General features: G+C 43.1%; 1 protein-coding gene across 1 annotated transcript in view; it reads right to left on the bottom strand.

The window, feature by feature from the left end:
* Positions 1 to 5,407: 5,407 nt before the first annotated feature.
* The window catches only part of RFLNA (refilin A), a 71,694-nt gene continuing 63,983 nt past the window's right edge, over positions 5,408 to 13,118 (bottom strand). The window contains exon 4 of the mRNA XM_069215019.1: positions 5,408 to 9,018. Within this exon, the coding sequence (XP_069071120.1) occupies positions 8,685 to 9,018 (334 nt within the window). The 3' untranslated portion in view covers positions 5,408 to 8,684. The remainder of the gene's footprint in view (positions 9,019 to 13,118) is intronic.

The raw sequence follows: 13,118 nt of genomic DNA, 5'->3' as shown, positions 1-13,118 counted from the left end.
GGCCTACCCACACAAGTGAGGTATCATTTTTATCGGGAGACGTGGGGGAACGCTGGGTGGAAGGAAATTTGTGGCTCCTCTCAGATTCCAGAACTTTCTGCCACAGAAATGTGAGGAACATGTGTTTTTTTAGCCAAATTTTGAGGTTTGCAAAGGATTCTGGGTAACAGAACCTGGTCCAAGCCCCGCAAGTCACCCCTCCTTGGATTTCCCTAGGTCTCTAGTTTTCAGAAATGCACAGGTTTGGTAGGTTTCCCTAGGTGGCGGCTGAGCTAGAGGCCAAAATCTACAGGTAGTCACTTTGCTAAAAACAGCTCTGTTTTCTGTGATATGTCCACGTTGTGTTTTGGGGCATATCCTGTCGCGGGCGCTAGGCCTACCCACACAAGTGAGGTATCATTTTTATCGGGAGACGTGGGGGAACACTGGGTGGAAGGAAATTTGTGGCTCCTCTCAGATTCCAGAACTTTCTGCCACAGAAATGTGAGGAACATGTGTTTTTTTAGCCAAATTTTGAGGTTTGCAAAGGATTCTGGGTAACAGAACCTGGTCCGAGCCCCGCAAGTCACCCCTCCTTGGATTCCCCTAGGTCTCTAGTTTTCAGAAATGCACAGGTTTGGTAGGTTTCCCTAGGTGGCGGCTGAGCTAGAGGCCAAAATCTACAGGTAGTCACTTTGCTAAAAACAGCTCTGTTTTCTGTGATATGTCCACGTTGTGTTTTGGGGCATATCCTGTCGCGGGCGCTAGGCCTACCCACACAAGTGAGGTATCATTTTTATCGGGAGACGTGGGGGAACGCTGGGTGGAAGGAAATTTGTGGCTCCTCTCAGATTCCAGAACTTTCTGCCACAGAAATGTGAGGAACATGTGTTTTTTTAGCCAAATTTTGAGGTTTGCAAAGGATTCTGGGTAACAGAACCTGGTCCGAGCCCCGCAAGTCACCCCTCCTTGGATTCCCCTAGGTCTCTAGTTTTCAGAAATGCACAGGTTTGGTAGGTTTCCCTAGGTGGCGGCTGAGCTAGAGGCCAAAATCTACAGGTAGTCACTTTGCTAAAAACAGCTCTGTTTTCTGTGATATGTCCACGTTGTGTTTTGGGGCATATCCTGTCGCGGGCGCTAGGCCTACCCACACAAGTGAGGTATCATTTTTCTCAGGAGACATGGGGGAACGCTGGGTGGAAGGAAATTTGTGGCTCCTCTCAGATTCCAGAACTTTCTGCCACAGAAATGTGAGGAACATGTGTTTTTTTAGCCAAATTTTGAGGTTTGCAAAGGATTCTGGGTAACAGAACCTGGTCCGAGCCCCGCAAGTCACCCCTCCTTGGATTCCCCTAGGTCTCTAGTTTTCAGAAATGCACAGGTTTGGTAGGTTTCCCTAGGTGGCGGCTGAGCTAGAGGCCAAAATCTACAGGTAGTCACTTTGCTAAAAACAGCTCTGTTTTCTGTGATATGTCCACGTTGTGTTTTGGGGCATATCCTGTCGCGGGCGCTAGGCCTACCCACACAAGTGAGGTATCATTTTTATCGGGAGACGTGGGGGAACGCTGGGTGGAAGGAAATTTGTGGCTCCTCTCAGATTCCAGAACTTTCTGCCACAGAAATGTGAGGAACATGTGTTTTTTTAGCTAAAATTTGAGGTTTGCAAAGGATTCTGGGTAACAGAACCTGGTCCGAGCCCCGCAAGTCACCCCTCCTTGGATTCCCCTAGGTCTCTAGTTTTCAGAAATGCACAGGTTTGGTAGGTTTCCCTAGGATGCGGCTGAGCTAGAGGCCAAAATCTACAGGTAGTCACTTTGCTAAAAACAGCTCTGTTTTCTGTGATATGTCCACGTTGTGTTTTGGGGTATATCCTGTCACGGGCGCTAGGCCTACCCACACAAGTGAGGTATCATTTTTATCGGGAGACATGGGGGAACGCTGGGTGGAAGGAAATTTGTGGCTCCTCTCAGATTCCAGAACTTTCTGCCACAGAAATGTGAGGAACATGTGTTTTTTTAGCCAAATTTTGAGGTTTGCAAAGGATTCTGGGTAACAGAACCTGGTCCGAGCCCCGCAAGTCACCCCTCCTTGGATTCCCCTAGGTCTCTAGTTTTCAGAAATGCACAGGTTTGGTAGGTTTCCCTAGGTGGCGGCTGAGCTAGAGGCCAAAATCTACAGGTAGTCACTTTGCTAAAAACACCTCTGTTTTCTGTGATGTGTCCATGTTGTGTTTTGGGGCATATCCTGTCGCGGGTGCTAGGCCTACCCACACAAGTGAGGTACCATTTTTATCGGGAGACTTGGGGGAACATAGATTAGCAAAACAAGTACTATTGCCCCTTGTCTTTCTCTACATTTTTTCCTTCCAAATATAGGAGTGTGTGTAAAAAAGACATCTATTTGAGAAATTCCCTGTAATTCACGTGCTACTATGGTCACCCCGGAATTCAGAGATGTGCAAATAACCACTGCTCCTCAACACCTTATCTTGTGCCCTTTTTGGAAATTCAAAGGTTTTCTTGATAGCAATTTTTTACTCCTTATATTTCAGCAAATGAATTGCTGTATACCCGGTATAGAATGAAAACGCACTGCAGGGTGCAGCTCATTTATTGGCTCTGGGTTCCTCGGGTTCTTGATGAACCTACAAGCCCTATATATCCCCACAACCAGAGGAGTCCAGCAGACGTAACGGTATATTGCTTTCGATAATCTGACATTGCAGGGAAAAGTTACAGAGTAAAACGTAGAGAAAAATTGATGGTTTTTTCACCTCAATTTCAATATTTTTCTTTTTCAGCTGTTATTTTCTGTAGGAAACCCTTGTAGGATCTACACAAATGACCCCTTGCTGAATTCAGAATTTTGTCTACTTTTCAGAAATGTTTAGGTTTCTGGGATCCAGCATTGGTTTCATGACCATTCCTGTCACTGACTGGAAGGAGGCTGAAAGCACAAAAAATTGCACAAATGGGGTATGCCCCAGTAAAATGCCAAAATTGTGTTGAAAAATTGGGTTTTCTGATTCAAGTCTGCCTGTTCCTGAAAGCTGGGAAGCTGCTGAGTTTAGCACCGCAAACCCTTTGTTGATGCCATTTTCAGGGGAAAAACCACAAGCCTTCTTCTGCAGCCACTTTTTCCAATTTTTTTGAAAAAAACGAAATTTTCACTGTATTTTGGCCAATTTCTTGGCCTCCTTCAAGGGAACCCACAAAGTCTGGGTACCTCTAGAATCCCTAGGATGTTGGAAAAAAAGGACGCAAATTTGGCTTGGTTAGCTTATGTGGACAAAAAGTTATGAGGGCCTAAGCGCGAACTGCCCCAAATAGGCAAAAAAAGGCCCGGCACAGGAGGGGGGAAAAGGCCTGGCAGCGAAGGGGTTAATAAAGGTAAACATGTTTCTACAGTTGTGTCATACACTGCATCCTCTGTGCTACAGCTCCTCTCTCCCAGGTACCATTCTACCAGGTGCTGACCTCTCTCAGGCACCTAAGCACACCCAGGGGCCCATTTATCAAGGGTTTTGCATCACCCTTGCATGACTCAAAAGGGTGCAAAAATGATGCAAAACCTGAGATTTATCAAGCCACAAAAGGACACCTTGCTTGGTCCTGCATGACTTGATAAATCTAGAGTAATGCAAGGTCGTGCAAGTCGTTGCCTTGCGTTACTCTGCCCCAGGGTGTTAAACCTGGGAATGTGTCAAAATGATATGCCTTGCCAGGGGAGGTGCAACAAGGAGAAATATCCTTGTTTCTTCTCGTTGTTTCCTCTTTCGAAGTGTGCTGTATTCTGCAGCACACTTCAAAAGAGGAAAATGCCTCTGAGGAGTGTGTTTGTGCAGGAAGGAGCCCTTCCTGGACAAAAACAATCCTGCCTATAACACAGGCACCCTTGCAGCACGGTGCAAGCTTGCCTGTGTAGTTCTAGGCAGCCAAAAGTGTGCCAGCGCAACGCAAGGACAGGAATGGGTGGGATCATGTTAAATAATGCGCATTCCTGCCCTTTCATGCAGCGTAGCAAGGTGGCTTGCTGCGCTACGAGAAAGTTTGATATATGTGGCCCTCAATGTCCACAATGCACAGGGCAGTTCGAAGGTCATTGTTAAGCATCCAGCCTTAACCGCTAGAGCCATTTGAGATGGCTCCTGCTTTCTGTATGTGTCCTGGGTCTCTGCCCAGTAGGATTCAAGTGCAGTGCAAAGTACACAAAGAATCTTGAGTTTGATGTTTGCTGATGCTAGCACTCACCAACAGCCAGTGGAGAGCTCTCAGCACAGGGATTCTGTAGCCTTGGGCATTATCTGGCAGTCTCACGCGGAAGCCTTGCACCATTCGGATTAGTTTTTGGGAGAGCAAGGCGCAGGTGATATTGCAACTTAGCTATTGGCAGCTTAGGCTTCTGTCCTAGTGGTGATGTGAGAGACATGCTGAAAGGAGGGAAAGCAGCGATTGACACAGCTGATCTCCATATTGCCTCCAATTAAGGATCAAGTCATATTCATCTGAAAATAGCAAACTGTAAATCCATGCTTCATCTTGTTTGAGTCTTGGCAGCTGACAGATGTGCAAGAACCACTGATCTCAGTCCTGTCCCAACCCTTCTACACATTGGCCGAAATTTCCTAACCTTTGTTTTGACTGCTATACATGTCATTCTCCTCTTTATGAAATCTCATTATTTCCGAAGGTGGCAGATGGGTTGTGGTTGTAGTGTCATTTTAAAGAATTTTGTTTGGTCCATTGAGTTACAGATTTTTTTACCGCTCAGGTCTTGTGTATCTTGGCTTTCCTGAGCATCATCGAGGCACATTTCAGGAATAATGACAGTCAAGAATATACCCTTAGTGGTCATTTTTCTTTTTTACTTGTCTTGGCCCATTGTTAGATATGTGAATGGCACTGAGCACGACAGGGTATCGATTTCAGATCTGCATCATGTTGCCCTGTGTTTTTTTCCTAGAATAGAATTCTGCTAAATTAGGGGAAGCATTACTCATAAAATGGTGCAGTATTAAGGTTCAAGAGTCCTCAAGAATCCACTAATATTGAAAGACTTTTGTTAATCTAAGACCCGCATTCTTCCAAGGAATATCCTAGAAGTCACTCTTGGGTACAGAACGGATCAGAAGATCAAGTGAAGGTACAGGTATACAGGTGGCCAGGCCTTTGCATACAGGTGCCCAAAACTCCAAAATGATATCCCACTGCATGCGAGGAGGCTCTCTTCAAATTAGTTTCATAACCACACTCTCTCACTGGCTTGACACACTGCTTTGGAACGCAACCACATGACAATATTTTAGTGGTGAGAGGTAGTACACCAAACTGTGCAACAAGATGCTGGAAAGTAGGTTAACTTGGCAGTAGGCATATGTTCAAATGTGAGTTTGATAACATTGCAGGAAAGAACACACATCACCTTGAAATATCTTTAAAATAGTTTAATAAGATAGACTGTCATTTTTATTAAATTATTTTTATTAGTTGTGCCAGAAGATATTATTAAGAAATGTATATACAAAAATAAGAGTGTATCGCTAAGTACCTGACCTCCACATATACAATATTAAAAGTGCTGCATGAGCACTTCAACAACTGTATTTAGAAAAATAAAATTATTATACATCTGCAAGCAAGAGCCAGTTGCATTTTCTATCTCTGACCATTCACATATTTAAAAGCCCAGGGCAGAGCACAATTTAGATATTAGGATATTTTACATATTATTATATTGGCTGAGAAAGGTATTGAGACAGCACAATGGATAAGGCTAAGCAGACACAGGTGCATTTTAGTAAGTTGCCTAATATTTTCTAGTAAAGTAACAATGCAAAGTCACATTTCTTTAATGGCACTGCCAGATAGATTGCCAACTAGAGTTAATAATATCAAATGTATTCTATCAACATTTTAATTGACGATTCCACAATAAGATGATTGAAAACATGTAGAGCCATTAAACATCTCTCACTCATCCATCCCTGCATACAAACAGACTTTTTATTATTAATCCCATGGAAAATAAATAGTCTATAAACATAAACACAAACAACTGGTTCCCACCATTGTGGATTTTGGGAATGTACAAAAGAAGGACAGCTTTCAGTCCAACCACAGCTGTAATTGGTAATGGTGATGAATGACTTCTACACAGTTCATTGGAAGCCGACAAACTATTTAGCATGCCCATCTTTAAGAGGGATTTCATGATTACAAATTTAAATATCATATTTTGTCATTCTAATATGCCATTGTTGGTATTAACCTCCTTCCCACTTCCCACTAATGTTCCAACCTCCAGTGTCATACCGCATCACTTTCCACCATTAATCTCTTTCTTCAATACATGGACTCAGTTTTGATTTCCAATTTAATTTCTTCAATTCTATTTTAATCTTTTTTTGTCTTTTCCCTCAACCTTTTATGATTTTCCCTTTTTGTATTGCCTTTTTTCTTTTTCAGCCTTCCTCTTTTCTTCCTATCATCTCTTCTATATCAGTTCCTTACCTTCTTTTGTTTCATAATCATATATTTCATTCTTTCCTGTTTTCCTTTCTAAGATAACCTTTTTCTGTTTCTTTTTTTAATCCGTCCTTCTTTACTTTATTCACTATCTCCCTTTGATTCCATCTCATCCCTTTCGGTTCTCTTTTTTTTAATCACCTCCACACCCCTTTCTCAGGGCCCTTTTTCCTCTCTATTTACTTTGGCTCTTCATCTCTTTAAGCCGTGGTTATCATTTCCGTGGCGCTATGCTGTGCCACTCTGATTAGAAAAGAATGGTTGACAAGGACCAATCGTTCATGAATGTAGACCAGCTTCTACAAGAACTAACAACATTCAGTTTCCTTCTTTGTGCCCTGAACTTATTCCTTGTTTCTCTTTTGACACCCGTGGACGAAACGTTGCTAGTGTCTTCGGGAGGAATGACAGAAGCAGCAGGGGAGGTGTCAGAGCCCATCTATTAAATGATGTCACAATTCACCTAAAACTAACTGTTACATCAAACAAACAGAGCATTGTGGAATCCTTATTGCTGGTGTTTGTTTCTATTACAGAATCAGAGAAAAAAAATGTATATTTTCTCTTTATCAGGGGGCCAAATGCAGGCAATTTAAAATAGGTAAGGTGAGAATGAAATTGAAGGAGTGCCTCTAGTCTTGCTGGTGGACTTGCACATCACACAACATGGTGCAAATATATGTTCTTCTGTATTTTTGTGATATGCCCATGACAGATAACTGCAAATAAAACGTTGGTCTCAAATGGAACATTTAATCCCTGAGTGACCATGCTGATCCACAAAAGCCAGATTCATGCCAGATTTACAAAGTATAAATTTACATACAATGATTTTGAATGTGAATCATTCCCATAATCAGTGGTTTTCCTAAAACGTGGCATGACGCTGACATTTATGGAATATAGTTTGAACGCCTCGTTTAAATCCTTCAAGACAACCAGACATTAGGCATGGTCTTGGTTCCTTTGGCACCTCGGTGCTTTTTAGGAATTTGCTTTTTGCCTGAAAATGATTTTAATTTTTCATATTTGAGGATGCCAATCTAACAAAAAGTATGACCCATTACTGATTCAATGGTTATGACACTGGACATTGGCTATTGTAAGAATGTGTATACAAAATGATTATCTGCGATATTACCTGCAATTTTTGCTACTCAAATTCCTTGCATTTTTGGCCTCACTAGACCTATTTTTTTTTCCTTTTACAGGCACTTTTCATTTTTTTATTATGTCTCGCCTTAAATATCTTTCATTGGGTCTTTTGCACAATGACATTTGCTGACATTATTTTTCGGCAAATCTTTTAACTTTGACAAACGTTTATATTTTGTCTACTTTGAAAATTCTGTGATGCTACAATGTAGTTTTCTGAAAGGAGATGTATTAACAACCCTAGCTATCTTTTTTCGAAATCTGAGGGGTGTATTGAAATCTAAAATGTTCTTTACCTACTGACAAAAACAATCCCAAAAAAGTTCAATTTTAATATTTACTGTGTATGTGTAAAATAGACTGCTAGTAGTCCTGCACCAAGAAGTAAAATATGTGACAGATCATGACAATGCCATATGATGATTCAATCGATGGCAGTGAATCACATATCTTGAGTATTTCCTTTTGCACATTGCTCCATCTACTATCAGGTTGCAGTCCCTTAAAAGCAGTTGCTACTGGTACTAATGCAGGTGCCGCTCTGATTGCTCAGACCTCAGCAGTCTTCAAGTAACTCCTGAAATTATTGCCAGGGGAACATGTTAGTTTCCATTAATGGCACTGAATGTTTTTATGCTTACAAATCCATTTGAGGTACATGATAAATTTCCAAACACCAGAATGTGGATGACCACCAAGAAAAGTACCATGATGCCATATGATACAGACTGATGGATTTCAATTATCGGAACCAGTTTGAGTTATAGGAAGCACGAGTACTTTTTTTACATCTTCCTTGCATGAAACAGGCAAGAAGCATCACCAAAGGCCGTAGAATTTAAGTCCATCAGAAAAGGATTAAGAGCGCATGAGGTTGACAGTTTCCGCCAAGTAGTACAACGAAGAAATAAAATTCATCTTATTTTCGAATTGCATGAACATCGAACTGCCTGAATGCCTTCTGACCACATCTGGACCTTGCGTCCAACTCAACAAACTCCAGCTTTATGGTTCCATTGTTTGATGTTAGAGGTGCTCTGTGTATATCATGCACGGACTGGTTTCCTCACAGTGCTGTAGTTGCACGCTCGAGGCAAACCACCGTTTACTACCCCCAAAGGTGTAGTTCAGGGTGGTCCTGTAAATGTTCTTGGTGTGCTTTGGGAAGATGATGGTTGTGGTCTGGAACCGTAAGGGCTTTTGTCGAGGTTCAAAGACCAGCTGTGACTTATAATTCCTCCACGTGCAGTTTGGGGTAGCAATGACTGTTTCGCTGTATGAGGTGACTGTAGGGACCTGGGCGTAGAAGATGTGGTCACTGTAGTGCTTTTCTGAGTCATATTTTACCTCTGAGTTACATCTGTGGAAGAAAAGATAAGAAAATGCGAGAAGTTTGAGAAGGCTGTTGTAAGAGACAATAAACATACCTACGACTCATTAGATGCCTGTCGTCCAATAATAGCACAGGAGGCAAATTATCTCTTCCGACTTTAACAATATTTGTATTTTGTATTCACTGTTTGTATAGCACCCATCATAAACTTCATTGCCTCTTGGGCCTTGACTAATAGTTGCTATTGGGGTAAAACTCAATGGTACTCATTTATTATATCTCAGAAGAAATTAAGGCTGTGGGGACCTATCACTCACCCAACTGAGCAGCCCCACTGTCTTTTTACCATAATTTAGTTTTTTAGCTCATGGAAAGAAAGAGTCAACATGGCTAGATCACTTCCAATTGCTCTTTTTGATTTATGACCTCCACCGTGGCTCATCCCTGACACCATGGGGCATATTTATACTCTGTTTGCGCCGGAATTGCGTAGTTTTTTTTAACGAAATTCCGACGCAAAACTAACTCCATATTTATACTTTGGCGTTAGACGCGTCTCGCGTCAAAGTCAATGGAGTTTGCGTCATTTTTTAGCGTGGACACCTACTTTGCGTTAATGATATGCAAGGTAGGCGTTCCCGTCTAAAAAATTGACTCCGAGCCATGTGCGCCGTATTTACACTCCCGGGCAAAATTCACGCCCGGGAGTGGGCGGGTCAAAAAAAATGACGTACGGCCGCTTTTGCGCCGTTTTTTAGCGCCTGGACAAGGCAGGCGTTAAGGGACCTGTGGGCTCGGAAGGAGCCCAGAGGTGCCCTCCCATGCCCCCAGGGACACCCCCTGTCACCCTTGCCCACCCCAGGAGGACACCCAAGGCTGGAGGGACCCATCCCAGGGACATTAAGGTAAGTTCCGGTAAGTATTTTTTTTAAAACAAATTGTGGCATAGGGGGGCCTGATTTGTGCCCCCCTACATGCCACTATGCCCAATGACAATGCCCAGGGGACATCTCCTGGGCATGGCCATTGGGCAAGGGGGCATGACTCCTGTCTTTGCTAAGACAGGAGTCATTTCTATAGGGGTTGGGAGTCGAAAAAAATGGCGCAAATCGGGTTGAGGCGAAAAATTTGCCTCAGCCTGACTTGCCCCATTTTTTGCCGCCCAAGCTCCATATCCCCCTACGCCGGCGCTGCCTGGTGTACGTCGTTTTTTTTCACGCACACCAGGCAGCGCCGGCGGCTAACGCCGGCTAACGTCATTGATTAAATACGGCGCCCGCATGGTGCTTCAGAATGGCGTTAGCCGGCGCTAATTTTTTTGACGCAAAACTGCGTTAGCGCAGTTTTGCGTCAAAAGGTATAAATATGGCCCCATGTTTTTTAATTTATTTATTTAACAGTCTAATGTAGGGCTTGGTGGCATATTTTCAGGAGTAGATGGAAAATAGGGGCTTTTGAGTCTTTCTGAAGGTGAGGAGGGAGGGTTTCTGTTATGATCTGTTTTTATGTTATGGGTGTCAGAGCTGTGTCAGGGCCTTTGGAACTTTTGCTAGGTCATCAAAGGAAGGTTCTGGGGTTAGCACCTTCTGATGAAGAGAGCTGTGTTGAGGTTGGTGGTGTCTGTACATCTTGTCTTAATGAATAAACTTCAACTGACCTGTGATCGGAGTCTGGCTAATTTAAAGTGAGTACGAGGGAGTAGAACAGATCATAACTCAAAGGTAGATTGCCTCGATCGAAAATCAAACTTTTGCTAGGTCATCAAAGAAAGGTTCTGGGGTTGGCAGTTACTGACGAAGAGAGCTTTGTTGAGGCTGGTAGTTCCTGTACTCCTCGTCTTAATGAGTAAACTTCAACTTACCTCAGATTGGCGTCTAGCTTATTAATGGGGAATACATTCTTAACAGTTTCGTTTTAAGATTGAGAGATCAGTGAATTTCAGGCGGTGATATGACTTCAGATGTATGTAGGACTTCTTCTGGGCTAGGGTTGTTCTGAATTTTTGGAACCCCAATTTACTGGCAATTCTGCTGTTGCCTCCCTTCTAAAAAAAGGCGGTCATCATTGCCTTTCACAGATATATTGGTAAACAACCCTTTGAAAGTGTGACTGCAGCTCCTGTTGATTTGAAGATTTTGGATTTATCAATGGTGGAGGGGAAACAAGGGTGAGGAAAAACACTGTCTGTTTGGGCACCTCATCTCAGAAAAGATGCTCCCATGAATGCCATGATGATGCTATTTGGGACAGTCCATCTCGCATCAGGACCACTGGGAAGTGATGGCGAGGTCGAGGTAGTGCAAGACATACTTTTTTTTAAAAGCCTTTATTTATGGAATTTTCAATACAAAACAAGTACCAAACAAACAACAACCACCTGCGTCCAGGTGGAAGAGGCATAGCGGACAGAATACTACAATAACACTGTGACAATATTTGTGACTCCCACACCCTGGCAGCCCACATCTCTTCTGACCCTTGGATACATGGGTAGATTTCGCAACTGGCCCAGGACGCCCTCCCGCTGGGTGCCGCACTAATGCAAGGCACACTTAGGTCCTCATTTACAAGAATCTGATGCATCAGCTCTGATGCGTCAGATTTCTTGTGCTGCCCTACCACTCCCTAACGACACCATGGATGCGCTATATTTACAATACAGAGCTCAATGGCGCACGTTATCACAGATGCGTCAGAATTTCTGACGCATCTCTGGAGCTCAGCACATGCGTTGCTGGACTAGTGTAAAAAAAATGACGCAACTCCAGCAATGCCAAGAGGCCCTCGTTGAGAAAAGTGCTGCGTCGGTTTTATGCCTGCTCTGAGCAGGTGGTGTAATTCTGATGCAGTGAAGTCTCAGAATGATGCAGTGAAATGTTGTAAATTTCACTGCGTCAGTTCTGCGTGGCTTTTCCTGTGGGAATGCCTACCTTGCATATTTTATACCTGGCGCAGGTATAATGTGACGCAAGGCTTTACAAACTGATGCATTGGGCCCAATGCATCAGTTTGTAAATGTGGAGCAGTGTAAAGCACTGCTTGCTCCACCGTTGCATTAAAAAAAAAAAACTCAAGGGTGGCCCAATGGCCTTGTAAAGAAGGCCCTTAGTGCCTCACATAAAGTGTGATGGGTTGGGTTCTGATGGACCGTGACAGTGGTAACTCCACAGCTGCACAGCGGCTGGCCTGCCATAGAGTTCTTGCCTGCTCCTGTAGGGAACTTTTTTACCCAAACTGCGCACTGCGGTACTGCGAGGGCACTTTTGGAGGAAACACATTACCAGAAATGTTGCCATATATATGTTTTGTTTTTCAGGAACAAACTCCTGAAAAGGGGTTTTGTTTCTGAAAAATAAAACATAAATGTCTCGGAAGTTTTCTGCCATTGTGTGTGGGACGTTTGTTATGTTTTTTGCTGAAGTGGCCGAACGCTACCAGTGTCAGAAGCTATGCCCTAAACAGGGTAGGACATCCAACGCTTTTTTTTTTAAAGATGCCATCTTACCACCATATTTTAAACGACGCTCTTAGTAGTCAGCAAGGTTATGACATTTTACCTAAAGATCTGCATTATTTAACAGTTACATAATGGAATGAAGCGTAGTCTCAACTCTTGGGACCGAGTGGGGCAGTCCCAGCACTCTACTGTAATAGGCCTTGCCACTGACTGGCAGTAGTGCCTTCCCATTACCAAAGGACTGGCTCAGATACTTCGAACGGAGTGGTCGCTTGATATTATAAAATATAAGTGCTATTAGTAACTAATGTAGATCTCAGAAGTACAAAGAGATGAGATATCAATGCCAAAATGTGCTTTCTGACTTGTACAAAGATCTCTATGAAGGATGTGCGTGACCCTCTGACCTATAAAACTGTTGTTACTGTATCCTCCTTGTGAAATAAATATGATCTTACTGGCTTCCCACCTCTTCCGGATAAACCCTTTCCTTGAGCTCCTTAATACGATTTTGTATATTCGCCTGGATGGTGGGATCCCTGCAACAATCAGAGCCTTACAGGCTTCAGCTATATTACGCTCTAATTCCCTTAGCCTATTACTCTTCTCTTTCTTTCTAGAGGCAGCCAGGCTAATCAGCCTTCCCGGATAAAAGCTTTATATGTGTCCC

The sequence above is a fragment of the Pleurodeles waltl genome, chromosome 11 (assembly GCF_031143425.1).
Source record: "Pleurodeles waltl isolate 20211129_DDA chromosome 11, aPleWal1.hap1.20221129, whole genome shotgun sequence".
In the NCBI taxonomy this organism is placed as follows: Eukaryota; Metazoa; Chordata; class Amphibia; order Caudata; family Salamandridae; genus Pleurodeles; species Pleurodeles waltl.
This window is presented reverse-complemented; position numbering and strand designations above follow the sequence as displayed.